This window comes from Lissotriton vulgaris, chromosome 11 (assembly GCF_964263255.1).
Source record: "Lissotriton vulgaris chromosome 11, aLisVul1.2, whole genome shotgun sequence".
In the NCBI taxonomy this organism is placed as follows: domain Eukaryota; kingdom Metazoa; phylum Chordata; class Amphibia; order Caudata; family Salamandridae; genus Lissotriton; species Lissotriton vulgaris.
The window spans coordinates 875,959,412-875,977,587 of record NC_141699.1 but is presented as its reverse complement, the minus strand read 5'-3'; the positions used below and the strand labels follow the sequence as shown (position 1 = coordinate 875,977,587).

The 18,176-nt window shown below is 40.7% G+C and overlaps 1 protein-coding gene across 1 annotated transcript in view; it reads right to left on the bottom strand.

Moving 5' to 3' along the window:
- Window positions 1-18,176, bottom strand: part of SNED1 (sushi, nidogen and EGF like domains 1) — a 2,960,801-nt gene that overhangs the window by 1,749,197 nt on the left and 1,193,428 nt on the right. Inside the window, exons 11-12 of the mRNA XM_086944023.1 lie at window positions 15,782-15,898; window positions 14,179-14,295 (exon numbers count right to left, since the gene is read on the bottom strand). Coding sequence (XP_086800149.1) covers window positions 14,179-14,295; window positions 15,782-15,898 — 234 coding nt within the window. The remainder of the gene's footprint in view (window positions 1-14,178; window positions 14,296-15,781; window positions 15,899-18,176) is intronic.

The following is an 18,176-nucleotide window of genomic DNA, read 5'->3' as shown; positions in this document are numbered from 1 at the left end:
TCTCTAAGTACCGTGAGGTAAATTACTTCACAAAACACATCTGAAGTGTTGGAATTGACAACCAATGAAAATGTTACTTTCATTTTCTACTTTTGTTACCTGACATTTGATTGGTTATATACCTGAATATATATAAAGGAAGAGAAGGAAACACAGCCATTTTGACTGCTACTTCGTGAAGTGCACAACAAAAAATCAACTGATAACTTCAACTTATATTTAAAAGGTAAGATATTATTTATAAAACTTAAGTATGTTCTGTACTGAAACCTAATTAGAAAAACATTTTCTGAGAATTATATTCTATCACTCTGTAATACTTATAGAAAAAAATAGACTACTCTGTTTTAGTTATGGCAGAGCCATTCCAAGAATTTGCAAGACCATAGTCTAAAAAGGAACGTGCGCAAAGCCCCCTCCAATTTACATAAGTGGCATCTTGCAAGGAGACCATTCACAAGCACTGAGGGGGCCCCATTGTCCAGCATTTTGACGCCCCCACAGTTTTAACTTTAAATCCACACACATATCTCACACCTTCATAGGTGTGAGAATTGATTGTGGTCTAAAAGTTAAAACTGTGGGGGCGCAAAAATGCTGGACAATGGGCCCCCTCAGTGCCTGTGAATGGTCTCCTTGCAATTGAGGGAGCGTCTCCTTCTCCCTCCCCTATACCTCCTGACACCATCCATGGGAGGCCCAAGGAGGGGGCCCCCTGCAATAGACCTTAATTGCAGGCAACACCTTTCTTTGTGAAAAAAACACTATATAAATAACCAAACTGCCAATCTGTACTGAAACCCAACAATGCCCTTTCTGTACTGATATATTTTTTAAAAATTCATTTTTCAGAATTGAAAATGGAAGAACAACAAAACAACATGAAAACTGAAACAGAAGAAAAAATTGAGACACAAGATGACATGGATTTCTACGACGACACAATAAATAATGAACTTGTCCAATGCATAGATGCAGTAGATTTTCTACTAAAAAATGAAGAAAAAAATGATCACGATTTTTTAGATTTTCTTTTAAATTTTGAAAAACAAAATGAAAAATAAATTTTAATTTCTTAATTCAAAAATTGTTTCACACATTATTTATTTTTATATGTTTATTGAATGTTAAAAGTTTAATGAATTATGACACGCAATCAAAATAAAAAATAAAAATTTAAAATAAAGAAAACAAAAAAAAACAACAAAAACAACAAATAATTAACATACAGTACTAGCAAAGTCTATCATTCTTTTATCCTTATAGTACGCTGCCCAGAACGCTTTCCGGTTCGCGAACTTGGCGCTTACCACGCAAAAAAAAAAAAAAATTTTTTTTGACCCTCCTGGGCCCTTTTAAAACCTCCACATAAAACCTAGGGGGTCAACGAGGATCTACTATGCCCCCTTATGGTAATTTCCCCCTTTGTTTTGGCCTCCTCTTGTCTCTCGATCCTACCGAGAGACAAGATGGCGGCCGCTCCGGACTGTTTAGAATGTTGACAGACACCGGAGGGCCAATCAGCTTCGCATCGCAAAGTTCCGATACGCGAAAGGTTCGCTAACCGGATCGCTGCCCGGAGCGCTGTTACAGATATATATCTTGATTTAAACGTTAATTTCTCAAAATCCACTGAAGCACATATATTGAGACCTAGCAAAGGCACATCGGGCTAACAGTCCCTACAATTTTGCCAAGTTTCGTGCAAATCCATTCAGCCGTTCGGGCTAAAAGTGAGTCCAACCGCCCTATGGAAAAATGAATGGGAAAAACGTGTTTTGGGACCCCCCTTTTTTCTCGGCCCCCCCTTGAAGAACCCCCCCCAAATTTTCAGGGGCTGCTCAGAAACAAAATGTGCCATTTTCCTGAAAATTTCAGCCGATTCCGTCCACAAACGCCAAAGTTATTAGACATAGAATTTTCAGAAATCCCATAGGGAAAAAATCCTAACTATATATACCTACTGGCTATCGCCAGTAGGTAATATATATATATATATATATATATATATATATATATATATTCACTGAAAAAACCATAGGTTATAGACCATATATAGTTAGGAATTCGCATTTACAAAACCTTATTTTACTCACACAAAACCATTGAAATTCCATATATAGTTAGTTGCACTAACTATATATCGCGCACCCGCAATCCACTGCTGATGATGTCACATATTACATCATTCATGACATGGTCAGTGACATCACTGATGACATCACTGATGACATCTCAAATGACATCACTGATGACATCTCAAATGACATCACTGATGACATCACTGATGACATCTCATTTAACATTACTGATCACATCACTGATGATATCATTCATGTGATAATACGATGAACCTCTTCAGACTCTAATATAACCTTAGATACAATCAGTGTAAACAGACACTCACAGACTGTCACTCATCCATGGAGTTACTCACACACCTAGTCAGTCATGCAAAGAATCAATCACACCTCCATTTCCTCAACTATACAGTTATACAAACTTTACTTATTCAAACATATACTAACACATATTTACTCTCTTATACAATCCCTGATACAAGTTCACAATGATCCATACAGCCACTCACACATTCACTGGCTCTTATGCACAGTTATTTATATATGTCAACTCTCACATGTACTGTGTTTTACATATGTACTTACTTTGACATGTAGCACTGAGACATCCATTCACTCACCAATACACTCATGCACACAGTCAACCGCCCATACAGCTGTTTCCACATGCACTTTTGAAACCATACATCTAGTGAATCAACTGCTCACACATCTATGCACAGAGTCATACACCTCCCAGCCACCCACACACACACTCAGTCTCCCATACAAATACTTGGGCAACCAATCAATAACCCATATAGTTACTCATATAGCTACTTATCAACACATGCAACAGTTTACAGAACAACAGACATAATGATGCACAAATTAAGACAGTTTAGTCACTAACCCATGCACTCAGTGAGACACATTTAATCACTCACTCATACAGTCAGTCATGCACCTACTAAATCCTTCATCCAGACACTTATACATCCACTCATTCTTCAATATGTAATACATATTTTAACTTTACAGAAACATACAGCCACTGGATGTTGTCATCAGTGATGTCATCAGTGATGTCATTTGAGATGTCATCAGTGATGTCATCAGTGATGTCACTGACCATGTCATGAATGATGTAATATGTGACATCATCAGCAGTGGATTGCGGGTGCGCGATATATAGTTAGTGCAACTAACTATATATGGAATTTCAATGGTTTTGTGTGAGTAAAATAAGGTTTTGTAAATGCGAATTCCTAACTATATATGGTCTATAACCTATGGTTTTTTCAGTGAATTTTCAAGGTTTTGTAAATGCTAATTCCTAACTATATATGGTCTATAACCTATGGTTTTTTCAGTGAATTTTCAAGGTTTTGTAAATGCTAATTCCTAACTATATATGGTCTATAGCCTATGGTTTTTTCAGTGAATATATATATATACATACATATATAAACATATATCATCTGTATATCTATATAAATACAAACATAAATGCATGCATACATATACTTATATGCATACAGATGCATGTTATTTACATGAAAGTTGAAAAAACACTAATAAAAGCAAAGCTAAAAAGCCACCTCATTACAAACAGAATGGCTTTAACTTAAACGAGGGCGAGATCTATTGCATTTTCAATGCTTGTTTACTTTGGTTCCATCAAGAAGGCATTCAGATGTGTCACACATTTGCCATAAATTCTGAATGTTAGCACTCTAGTTGCACATTAGATCACTGTAGTAAAGCTACTGCTCACCAGGGACGTCTGCTGCTGGTATTCAAAGTGCATGTTTCAGTCTGCATGTCAGAATTTTTTTAATGAAATAGAAGAGGATTTGAGAAGTCACTCAAAATGATCCCTAATTTTTCTTTCTGAAGCACTAATCATACTTTCTATGGCAAAATTAACCCCCTCATGTTGTTCCTTTTTAAATTGAGTGTTTTCAGACTTACCACTTCATTCCAATCAAGATGGCTTCTGGTGTGCCATACTTTTGTCATAAGTAAGACTGTTAGCGCTCTAGTTGTTCTTTAGAACACTCTGGGACATTCAGTCATTGGGCTATACTAGGGGTACATCTGGGTGATATTTGAGCTACATTTAGGCTCTTTTGTCTCTGGTGGCCATCTTGGGAGACTGTATGTCAGAATTTTTTAATGAAATTGAAGAGGGTTTGAGAAGTCACTCAAAATGTGCCCTAATTTTTCTATCTGCAGCACTAATCATAATTCATATGGCAAAATATACCCCCTCATTTTGCTCCTTTTTAAATTAAATGTTTTAAGAGTTACCACTTTATTCCAATCAAGATGGCTTCAGGTGTGCCATACCTTTGTAATAAGTAGGACTGTTAGCGCTCTAGTTGTTCTTTAGAACACTCTGGGACATTCTGTCATTGGGCTATACTTGGGCTACATCTGGGTGATATTTGGGCTACATTTGGGCTCTTTTGTCTCTGGTGGCCATTTTGGGAGACTGCATGTCAGAATTTTTTAATGAAATAGAAGAGGATTTGAAAAGTCACTCAAAATGTGCCCTAATTTTTCTTTCTGCAGCACTAATAATACCTTCTATTGCATAATATACCCCCTCATTTTGTTCCTTTTTAAATTAAATGTTTTAAGAGTTACCACTTTATTCCCATCACGATGGCTCCAGGTGTGCCATACCTTTGTAATAAGTAGGACTGTTAGCGCTCTAGTTGTTCTTTAGAACACTCTGGGACATTCTGTCATTGGGCTATACTTGGGCTACATCTGGGTGATATTTGGGCTACATTTGGGCTCTTTTGTCTCTGGTGGCCATTTTGGGAGACTGCATGTCAGAATGTTTTAATGAAATAGAAAAGGATTTGAGAAGTCACTCAAAATGTGCCCTAATTTTTCATTCTGCAGCACTAATCATACTTTCTATGGCAAAATATACCCCCTCATGTTGTTTCTTTTTAAATTAAATGTTTTAAGAGTTACCACTTTATTCCAATCAAGATGGCTTCAGGTGTGCCATACCTTTGTAATAAGTAGGACTGTTAGCGCTCTAGTTGTTCTTTAGAACACTCTAGGAGGCTGCAGTAGAACACAAAGGAATCAACTGACAGTCTCTGTCCTTGTTGGATGTACATGTTTTACTGAGAATGTCAGACTTCATTTTCACATGACTGAGAAAGATAATGTCAATTTACAGAAAATATGCTTTCAGTTTAGCTTATAGATCCCCTTCCAAACCACTGTGGGAAAATCATGAGATATTAGTTTTCTTTCAAACAATATTCATGATATCACAGCAGAAGGTTTTTTCACATGGTAAAATCACCTTAGAACCCACCACAATTCCTAAAACGAGTATGGTACCATCAACAAATGATTTATAATGTAACTAAAGTCCTAAAACCCTCTATTAACTACAATGCTTTTTAATGAGGTGCTATCATGTATATTGGTCCCAAGATGGCTGCCAACACTTCTTGGATGAAGTGCTGACAGCCAATCAGATCAGATGTGTGGTTAGGCTCCGCCCAGATATATATCTTTTTTTGAACCTAAATTACTCAAAATCCACTGGAGCACATATATTGAGACCTAGCAAAGGCACATCGGGCTAACAGTCCCTACAATTTTTCCAAGTTTCGTGCAAATCCATTCAGCCGTTCGAGCTAAAAGTGAGGCCAACCGCCCTATGGAAATTAACATGGGAAAAACGCGTTTTGGGACCCCCCTTTTTTCTCGGCCCCCCCTTAATGAAACCCCCCCAAATTGTCAGGGGCTGCTCAGAAACAAAATGTTCCATTTTCCTGAAAATTTCAGCCAATTCCGTCCACAAACGCCAAAGTTATTAGACATAACATTTTCAAAAATCCCATAGAGAAAAAATCCTAACTATATATACACCTACTGGCGACCGCCAGTAGGTAATATATATATATATCAAAACAAACTTTTTCTCCTTAAAGAAGGGAAACGAGCCGCTACCTCAGCAGTGAAAGAATTTATTTCCGGATGATTTTAATTAGGCATTCCTGACGCGTTTCAGTCCGCATGGACTTTTCTCAAAGGATTGCGCCCATTAAAGACGTGCAGCAGAGTTCCACAAGCCTGCTAAATTATGAAAAGTTCAGCCCATTGTTTTTCCAGGGCTGCCTCCGTGGGTCAAAGTGTCATCTTGGCTCACAGGACCGGCGTTGATTTAAATCCCATTCCTCCGATGGTGCAATATGGAATCACTTCCTTTGAAGACCCAGTGTCTTATGGGCCCTGTGACGTCAATGGCAATCAGATTTTAAAGGTTTGGCTGGGACTTGTAGTTTCCTGCTGCACAGTTACCTGGGATGTTTAAAATAAAATGAAAGTTCTTGTCATTTTTCACTTTCACTGGCTGACTCCATTGCATGCCTCCTTTGAAAGGCTGCGCGGACACCATACCGAAGCCAGTCTTCGGGGACACCTGCTGAACCCTGTTCGTTTACACGAGTCCTGCTGAATGGTTCATTTGCGGGCAGCTGTGGTGCACTTTGCTGGTGGTGCGATCCTCATGGCTGAACCACGCCATATTTATCAAAACAAACTTTTTCTCCTTAAAGAAGGGAAACGAGCCGCTACCTCAGCAGTGAAAGAATTTATTTCCGGATGATTTTAATTAGGCATTCCTGACGCGTTTCAGTCCGCATGGACTTTTCTCAAAGGATTGCGCCCATAAAAGACGTGCAGCAGAGTTCCACAAGCCTGCTAAATTATGAAAAGTTCAGCCCATTGTTTTTCCAGGGCTGCCTCCGTGGGTCAAAGTGTCATCTTGGCTCACAGGACCGGCGTTGATTTAAATCCCATTCCTCCGATGGTGCAATATGGAATCACTTCCTTTGAAGACCCAGTGTCTTATGGGCCCTGTGACGTCAATGGCAATCAGATTTTAAAGGTTTGGCTGGGACTTGTAGTTTCCTGCTGCACAGTTCCCTGGGATGTTTAAAATAAAATGAAAGTTCTTGTCATTTTTCACTTTCACTGGCTGACTCCATTGCATGCCTCCTTTGAAAGGCTGCGCGGACACCATACCGAAGCCAGTCTTCGGGGACACCTGCTGAACCCTGTTCGTTTACACGAGTCCTGCTGAATGGTTCATTTGCGGGCAGCTGTGGTGCACTTTGCTGGTGGTGCGATCCTCATGGCTGAACCACGCCATATTTATCAAAACAAACTTTTTCTCCTTAAAGAAGGGAAACGAGCCGCTACCTCAGCAGTGAAAGAATTTATTTCCGGATGATTTTAATATATATATATATATTCAAACAAAATGATCCTTCCATGCATGAGAGCGCTCAGCAGTGTGTGCTCGGCCCAAGGGCTGGATCGAAGCCCCAATTTCAATTTTGAACACAAGAAGGGCGGCACAACCGGGTACTTATTTAGAAGTTTTTATTACACCAACACTCCACCGACGCGTTTCAGCCTCACGGCTTTTCTCACGGTCAGCAAGTCCTTTTTTGCTTTCCATTTTTATACTGCCCCACCTGAGCCATAAAGTGGCATTGTGGGATACGTAGTTTATGAAGCAAAAATGATTAAAAAACAATAATGACAGATAAAGGACTGGTGTGTTCTGATTATACAAGTATAGTACTTAGCGTCCTAAGTTGTTTTCACTCAAGGACGTATCTTATTTCATTTGCATTCATAGTTTAAGTGTTCAAGTTGAGGGTATAGTACAGTATATATATATATGTATATATATGCATCATGGATGGATGACGGCAACGTCCTTTCGCATTTCCAGGAAGGGTTCAGACAGAAAGTTGGCACGATGGACCGAGTGTTTAGATTTTGCATGCTACATTGGAAAGTAGTGACCATCGGGAAAGGTAGCTTATATCTGGCCTTTATTGACCTTAAGACCGCATTCGACCTGGTCCCTCATGCCAAGCTTTGGCAGGTGCTGTCTGATTTGGGCATCCCACCTATGATTCTTGATTTTACCAAGCGACTCCATGAAGGGAATTATGCCAGAATCAGGTGGGGTAACCAGGGACAGTTGGCGGGAAGGGTGGCGGTGAATAGGGGGGTTAGCCAGGGTTGTGTGCTGGCTCCAACTTTGTTCTCTCTTTTTGTAAATGGGGTGGTAGACCATTTGAGAGAGGTTCCAACTGACGCTCCAACCCTGGCTGGGGAGAAATCACCCACCCTCCTATTCGCCGACGACACGCTATTGATGTCAAAAAGCCCTAGTGGCCTACAAACATTGTTAGACAGGTTCAGCCAGTTTTACGATCTTCGGGGACTATCCATTAATACTAGTAAAACGAAAATAATGGAACTTTCCCCATCCAAAAGTTTTAAGAACGGTATCACTCTGAATAGCATCCCCTTAGAGACCGTAGAGTCCTTTGACTATTTGGGCATTCGGATGAACAATCTGATGAAGTGGAATACCCATCTGGCCAAAATGCTCCTTAATCATAAGCGGGTGGCGGGGACAATACTAAGAGAACAGCAGCTTTCATCTAGTAGACTAGTAGGCCCGGCCCTCGTGGTCTACGATCGTAAGGCACTGCCCTCAGAACTCTACGGGTCTGAATTATGGGGATTTGAGAATGTCAGCGACCTAGAGAAATCAGAAAACAAGTTTTACAGAGGTCTGGTTTCCCTTCCGCCTTCTACCCCTCTAACACCGCTCCGTAAAGACCTTGGGAAGCATTCCATTACAGAGATTGCAAGATTACGCCCGCTACTTTTTTTGGTGCGCCTAAGAAGGACCCCTGAACTGGACAACTATGCCGCTGCATTGAGCGAGATTATCAGTTTAGACACAGGGAACAAGATTAAATGGATCTGTAAATTAAAAAAGTTGGTAACAGGAATCGGATTTGGAGAGACATGGGCAAGTCAGACCCCACCAGTTAAGCAAATTGTCAAGAAGGCATACTGGGAATGGGTAAAAGGGGAGGAGGCTCGAAAATCCAACTGGGGGACCCTCACAGAACAGTTTTTGGAGCATAAGCCCGATGTCAAATTTGAACAGTATCTCGATTTCATACAATCTCCACGAGACAGAATGCTCTACATGAAGCTCAGGTTAGGGACTCTCCCTCTCAACGAGTTGGTAGCGGGCTGGAGAAGCCATAGTTTATCATCTGTTTATCATCTGTGAGTTTCCCAGGTTGCCAGGCGCCCGCAGAATCTATCCCCCATTTCCTCTTTGCGTGTCCCGCCTATAGGGTTGCCAGGAGGAAATGGCTTAAACCTACTTGCAAAAATCTGGGGTTTAAGGATTACAGGGCATCACTACGCACTTTCAAAACAGATGCCTCTTCCCTTAGTATGATTTGAGCGTTAGCCAAATACTTGGGCAGCGCCTGGTTGACACGTACTTAGCTGCTAAAGCACAAGAAGAGTTAGACGGAGTCAGCCGTTCTATATTCCACTGAGCACATAAGGCAGATAGCGGATGAAGGCGAGACAGCAGCATTAGTTTTAATAGATCTGAGTGCAGCGTTTGACACCGTGCTGCACTCCACGCTGATGTCTCGCCTGACGGAGATGGGGGTGACGGGGTCAGCGCTAGCCTGGCTGAAGTCTTATCTAGCCGATAGAAGCTTTCAGCTACATTGTCCTCCCTTCAGATCGTCCCCACGCAAGGTAAGCCATGGGGTTCCTCAGGGCTCAAGTTTGAGCCCCACCTTGTTTAACATCTACATGGAACCCCTGGCTCGCGTGATGGAGGCTTTTGGGGTGGACATTGTTAGCTACGCTGACGACACCCAGTTGGTGTTTAAACTCACACCCGACCGTAGTCAAGATGCCATCAACTTCTCGAACTGTATGTCAGCAGTGGCAGTATGGATGAATGACAACTGCCTACGCCTTAATGGCGAAAAGACAGAGTTGTTGGTGGTCGGGAGAGCAACATCTTCATGGTCAAGGCTATGGTGGCCCAGTGAACTTGGGGACCCCCCCATTCCGAGGGAGTCGGTACGTAACCTTGGTGTTATGTTGGACACCGACCTCTCGTACAAGATCCACGTTAATAAAGTCACAGGGAGATGCTTTGGCCTACTCAAGGTTCTTCGTAAGGTCTTAGACCTCCTACCTGCAGTAGCCAGAAAAACCATTGTTCACGCCTTAGTGACTCCTCACCTTGATTACGGCAACGCCATGCTGTTAGGGCTAAGCCAAAAAGCACTTCATCAACTTCAATGCGTGCAGAATGCTGCCGCACGTTTAGTGCTTGGCCTCCCGCGCAGAGCATCAGGAAAGTCTGCCTTGGCTTAACTCCACTGTCTTCCTGTCAGGGAGCGTATTAAATTTAAAGCCCTCTGCTATGCACATCGCATAGCCCAGAACAAAGGTCCGGATTACCTCAAGAACCTCCTGGCCATACATCGCCCTACTCGCAATCTAAGATCTTCTGGTGCGATGCTGTTTAAAACACCTCGTATTCTTAGGGCCAGAATGGGCGGACGCTCATTTAGGCACTTAGCCCCCAAATACTGGAATGCTCTACCACTGAATATGAGGATGGAGCCATCCGAAATAGGATTCCGGAGGAAATTAAAAACACTCCTCTTGCCCATTTTTATAATCCCGTTCTCTCAGGTCCTCTGTTGAATTTATCAGTGATTAGCGCGGGGACACACTGTTCTATGTGTAGCCAGGCGCTCTATAAATGTTGCATTATTATTATTATTAGTGATCCAAGGGTCCAACGCCGTATTTACACTGCCCTTTATATGACACGTGTTTTTACTGTATATACTGTATAAACTTTTTAATGAATTTTTTAGATAATTTATATATTGACACTAGTTGTATGAAATGATGGAGTTTTATTGCCAAATCACGTTTGCATATGCTTTTATGATGTTTTTATATCGAATAAAGTACATACAACAAATGACAACTGTCATACATCATTTAAAGTGCAGTGCTTTGGATGTGAGTGCCAGCGTCGACTCAGAGGGATACATTGTGGCAATGCACCACCCCGTAATTCTTGGGGGTCACGAAAGTGAAACAGCAGCCGAATTCAGGATCATGGACGGGCCCACTTGCGGGGTCCATACAGGACGTGATTGTGTGCTCTCCGCACTACACTTACCATAATACACAGTGGTGAAGTGGGTCAGCGATTGCGCACACCGCTTCCGTTAAAGCCTCTGAAGAGAAGCATATGGAGCTCCGAAACGCGTCAGGCATATCCATTACGGAGCGGCATCTGCAAGCGGATCCCCGTCCTTACCTACACATCAATCAAGCTGCTGCTCGTGTGCTACTTAAAGGTGGACAACTTTTGGAGCGATAATTTATACGCGGCCGTTCAGCCGCGGAGTATGCACCACCCCGTAATTCTTGGGGGTCACGAAAGTGAAACAGCAGCCGTATTCAGGATCGTGGACGGGCCCACTTGCGGGGTCCATACAGGACGTGATTGTGTGCTCTCCGCACTACACTTCCCATAATACACATTGGTGAAGTGGGTCAGCGATTGCGCACACCGCTTCCGTTAAAGCCTCTGAAGAGAAGCATATGGAGCTTTGAAACGCGTCAGGCATAACCATTACGGAGCGGCATCTGCAAGCGGATCCCCGTCCTTACCTACACATCAATCAAGCTGCTGCTCGTGTGCTACTTAAAGGTGGACAACTTTTGGAGCGATAGTATATATATATATATATATATATATATATATATATATATATATATATATATATATATATATCCCAAACCACTTGATTCCTAAAGACAGCGCACTCAGTCATCCGGTGCTAACATCTTTTAACGGGCGGAATCCAGCCCCAACATCACAATAATAGAACAAATGATGTTGCACGTAGTGGTGAATAAAACCCTGGGAATCAGTATTACTGGAGTGCGACATAATGTGTTCTATTAATATATATAAGTATGTTCGTGTGTGTATATATATATATATATATATATATGAACAAAACCCCAACTTCCACAGAGACCTCGCAAAATACCTACGAGAGTGCGACCCATTTGTCCTCCCCTGGAGGGAAGGATTTGTGATTGATAGAAAGCGGTATGGCTCGAACGCAGGATACCGCACCGTGAGTGAGCGCCAGCAAACCCGAAGAATTGAGCCAAAGTTTGAAAGCATATATACAAACCATCAACAAACCCTTCAATTGCACCAGTGACTTTGTAGTCTACGTACTGGAGTGCCCATGTGGCTCCAGTATGTCAGCAGCACCAAATTACAACTGAAAATAAGATAATACAGCCTTTTCGAGCAATAACCAATTGTGACTTTACCTACCGAGTAGCTAGAGATTGTGCTGATAAACATCAAAGCAAAGAAACAGCAACTTATTGCAATTCTATGGTATAGATAGGGTTTTAGCCCATATATGAGGAGGCGACAGAGAGAAGTATCTTCGTATATTAGAGTTGAGATACATATTTGACCTCCATACTAAAACTCCCAATGGGCTCAATAGTGGAGCGGAATTAGCAACCCACATAGGAAACTGAATTATGATTCTTTTTCATCAACAGGAAATCTCATATTACCAATATGGTTTTAACACTTATTTGTATTTCTTATTATCACATGTTTTTAGTAGAACAAAGGGCTAAGTCTGGGTTCCCCTTCCGTTCTGGGGGTCACTGATATAGTTGTTCCTGCCACATCATTTCTATGGGACTATGAGAAGTCCCGCTGGGTAGGAACCCCATCCCAATTATCAATAGGGTTTGTACAGTTAGGGATGATCCAGGTTATTCCCAATTGTTCACTATAGATAGTTCACAATATATATTTTTTCATTATGAAAATCATAGATATTGGTTTCCCACTCACCTTCACACACCTATTTCTGTTCCTCTTTAGGGGAAGTAACAATCAATTCAGGCTACTACATCATAAATATAGAAGGAAGGATTGGTACATATCTCTTTTTTTGACTGTTGAAATCCTTGGTCAAATTCTTTTGAATATTTACCTTATTTACTCAAGTAATATATTTGTATTATTAGTACATAACTCTGGATTGTATATAAAAGTTTAATTAGCACATTACTCAGGATTGGGTGACATTACACAAGCTTGCATGATTGAAATATAAATGTACATAATTCACAATATATAAGTACATGACTTATGGCTGGTGAAATTTGATCAGATTATATATTTTTATTTGATTTTCCTTCGATTATAATCAAGATTACTTTCAATGAGTATATATTGGTTAGATAATCATGGGTGCATATACCGTCTGCTGAATAATCATACTGTGATTTGTAAATTTATTATGATGCGTAGCGCAATGTTTTATCGTCATAACAATTTCTTACGAAACAAACATGTAAATTAGCAAAATTGCCATCATTCTTAAATAATGATTAATTGTGGAATCGTAACATGTGACATGATAATCCAGCATATTTTTTACCTGAACCATTGCGTTCTCATAGATTTTGTCTTTGAATGAACTTTATTGAGACGTGTATTATAACAATCGACCTTATAGATATATTATATAGACTCTGTCAAACAATCATGTTTCAGATTCTGCAAAAAGAAATTCTATTCTGAATTAAGAAAATGAATAATTCTTATTTCAATTGTTTTTGTAAATACGATAAGTTTGAGCATGTTTAGTATTTCTTCCATGTTCATGAACCTTTCCCCTTATTTTGCAAGGAAATTGATGGCACAAATCACTCGATAAAGGCTATATGCCGAAACGTGTCGTATTTGTGCATCTATATATATATATAGATATATAATATCTATATATTTTTGTGTTTCACAACATCTGCATTTCCATAGGTTGACGAGGCACAGAGTGGTTCTGATAGACATTTAAAAAATCTGTATATGGGCATGTCCCAGGGTTAGAATAAACTACAATTTTGTATTGTTTCTATTAAGTCTGTTCTGTGTCCCTCTCTCTGTTAATCTCACCAGTGATGTTGATTGAATACATAGGGAAATCAAAGTACTTCTAATGGTTTCTTCTACCAATGATTTCAGTTGTGTCACCCTCAATTCCTCCCTCCTACTACATTCAAATCATCCTGTGGCTCCTAACAGATGAGTTCTTCCAGTAATTTTGATTGGCTCATCCCTATATCACTGGACACATACCTTTCTCACAGTGTTTTCCATTAAAGCCACGTGGGCATTCACAGGTGTATGACTCATCTTGAATTTCACATGATCCACCGTTCAAACATGGCTCTGAGTCACATGGGGATGGCAGGGCTGGAAGAACAAGAGAAAAAAGGTGAAAGACACAAAATATTTGGGAAAGTTTAAGTGAAGCTATGATAAAGAATAGGGATGATGTCCAAGGAATGGCTTACAATTTAGGACTAGGAATTCTTATTTTGCTACAGCCAGGAGCATGATGCTTTATCCTGTACCTCCAGGGCTCTCAAACCTTTTTGTAAACAGTGTGGGGTTTATGAAAAGATTGTTAAGCTTAAAGGTCAGTTTGTTTTTAGTGAGCCTTTGATCCATGGAAGACACTCTTGTCAACTCCATCTATCTTTTCAGTTTGGGCCCCCTCAGATGATATTATTGGGAAGAAATTAGCTCAGTGCTGCAACCTTCAAACTACAAGGGCATACCTGAAGTGAACACTCAATGTGGTTGTCCATGAGCATGGGCCTTAAGAAGAGTTCACACTGGGAAATTATGATGTGAGTGCCTGTGAGTATGGGGCCTGTGCGAGTGGTGCACCTGACAGATGTCTGCCTTGTGCCAGTGGATGTGAAAACTTTGAGGGCGTTGCCCCGGGATCTTTCAGCTCGATCTCAGTGATCGTGGGGACTAGGAGTCTTTCGTGCTGTGGGGAGAATCTCTTTAGTTCTATATATGTATTTATTTCTTTCAGAGTGTTCTTGTGAGCATAGAGCTCATCCGGGGGCAGTACTAGGGAGCACTCAGTCTGTTGCCAGTGAGCCCATAATGCTTTCTCCTTAATTTTAAGTAACACAAGGCCCTTCAAGTTCAAGAATGGGGATCACTCAGAATGGTGTCAGAGAGACTGGAGCTCACGTAACATATTATTATTAAGGACTGTTCTGCCTATGGTCAGGTAATGTTTGGCCAATGATGATGCAGTATAGGAAACACTTAGCTCAGAGTCAATGTGCACTGACTTCATACTGTTTTCAATATCCGGGGGCAGTCAGCTCAATATCTGCATATACGTGGACAATGGCTGCCGTATTCACTAATGAGGATCAGTGAACTCAGTATCAGTGAGGGTGAGACATTAGGTTACATTTCATCGTCCCTTTTTGGCCTCAATGGTATAATCAGATGTCTCCATGTGCATTCTCCACTTAGGCAGGCACTAGGAGCATTATGCCCTCTCAATCATTCTGAGAAATATGTAATATCCCCCTCTGTAGTGTAGGCCTTTCAATTTACTAGAAGTGTCAGAATCAGCTATAAGCCTTCTCTGTAAAGATTTGTCCTATACCTTATCATGGTCATCATAGGGAGGCTCTCAGAATAGCCAGGTTAAATGGAAATGCTTAAATATTTAGAAAGCATCCGTTCTTAACAGCTATGCAGTTAGACCTACCCTTAACAAAGAAGCTAGATTGTCGTATCCCAAAACGATATCAAGTTTACAGTCCTGGGTTTTTCTGTTACAATTTCTATTTATTAGGTTAGAAAATACTCTGTAAGGCTACTATATCGTGCCTCCTTTCTTTCCCCTTTTGCTCCGACTCACAGTATTTGCCTGGGCTGTAGTCTGTTTGACACACGCATAGGTAGGTTCCCCCATACTCCATGCAGGATCCGCCATCCGGGCACTGAGTGTTTATGCTGCAGGGAGTGGCTGTTACCTCTGTAAGGAAACCATGAAAACCATACACATGAATCACATTACTCACATATGAATCACACTATGACATGACAATGTCAGAAAGAAAATATCCCACCTTAAATTCAATTCATGCTTGAGATCTTCTTAATATAGAATGTTTTCTGTCCTGTTTAACCCATGATTAAGCAGTTGCCTTTATTCAAGATTATAGCTAAACAAACAAATATTCTTTACCAGGTTTTCATTTTAATTAAAAAGGGAACAACTGCAAACACATACAAGAGCCTAAGATGATAAAGATCAGGTGTTTCCAATACAAGGCTAGAATTCTTTTCTCCAGCAAACTTTACCCAACATTAAAGATAACAGAGAAACACATACCAAGGCAACATAAATCTTACATGTTTTTTAAAAGTAATCTTCTTCACAACAATTCTAAATAGTGATATAATTAAAGGTAAGAAAACATTGGTACACTGCAATTTCAATCAAATTAGGTTTGGATTGATCCTTCACTCTCTCTTTCTTAATTGGTTTGGCACTTGCTTTCTAGACTAGGGTATAGATTCACTGGCTACAATTCAGGCTCTTATGAAAAAATTTGCACTCTAAAAAGAAAGGGGTGCCAGTGAAGTATCACCAAAGCGGCTGATTTCTACAGAGAAGCCCAATAAACATTCTTTTTTTTTAAACTTTATTTTTCAATTTGTGACAACAACACCGTGGGCAGACACGTGTGGGCGGCAACTCCACTTCAAGGCAAGCTCAATATACCATAAAGAGCTTGACACATGGCATTCAGATAATTGCATACATCAATAACCAAGGGGCATATGTAGGTAATTTTCATTTTGTGATTCTCAAAATGCGATTTTTAGGGAATCGCAATTAGGGAATCGCAAAACGAAATGTAGGTAGGATTAGCAAATGTTATTGTGAATCCCATTTATTCCTTATTTGCGAATCGCAAATTGCGATTCGCAACTAAGGAATACCTTCTCATTCATTCCTATTGGCTAGAAGGCCCGTAGGAATGAGTGGGAAGACATTCTTAATTTGCGATTCTCAATTAATGAATCGCATATTGAGAATCCAATTTCAGGGTTGTCAATAGGACACCCTTTTGCGCCCCTGAAATTGACATGTGTGCATATGTGGCCCACATACATGCCCTAAGGGCATGTATGTGACCCATGGTGGCATTTTTCAAAGAAATCGCAAAATACCACCTTAAGCCAAAAGTCGCACAACTTAGGTGCTTCCTACATGGCATTTAAGGAATCGCAATTTGCGATTCCTTATTTTGCATGTGGGTTTTTGTGTGCTACATAGCACACTGCCCTAATTGCGATTGCAAATGCTGAAATTCTGCGAATTTCAGCATTTGCGAGCGCAATTAGGCTTCCTACATATGACCCCAAGTTCATACAGTTACATGTACATGCATATGCCAGTGGGGCGTATACATAGCGGCATTATGAGCTATCGCTCTCTTCGCCGGCTGACCCTCTCTCCTTAGTGTTGTGTGGTTCCTATATATTCCTCTACAGAATTTGCGCGTTCGGATAACTTGCACTTTGGGTTTGGTGGCAGACTGACTCTGAGCACCCCCACCAGAAATGTTAGCCTGTTTTTCATTAGCTAGCTCACAGTGCCACTAGTGTCTCCTCTTATCGAGGAGGGAATAGGGAATAGTTTCTGGTAATCTTAGAACATGACAACCCTGATCCCTCAGGATCGTGGAAACAATGTACTACTTTTTAATCAGTCACCCATGCTTACTTATTCGGTCTCAGAGAGTTACACAGAACAAACAGTTGTGCGGGTTACAATAAAGATTTATTGCACAGTTGTTCTAGTGTAAAGTATATGTGCTGCGACAACCATTAGACAGTAGCAGAGATATATGATCAGCAGTACAGTGAATATAAATGGATAGTACAATCCTACCATTTTGCAATAATCATAAATGCATACATGAATATAAAATGCATGATAAAAGAAAGCGCGTACTCCTATGATGTCTATCTAGATGTACCTAAGTATCCCTAGCACGTGAGTAGGTGTAAAGCCAAAAATCCCTCTAGGATTTAGTCAAACCCCATTACCTGAAGTGTGAGAATGAAGGAGCCCTTCTTGGTCTCGAGTTGGACACCCCGCAAGGGATGTTCAGACCGCTGTCAGCTGGAACGTCTGCATGCAGGAGCCTCAGTGTATCTGGTCAGTGTGTCGTCCTGGAAGTCTTGGTTCCCTCTGCCTAACACTAGCATGATGTGCTGTATTTATGCAGAAAGTATCT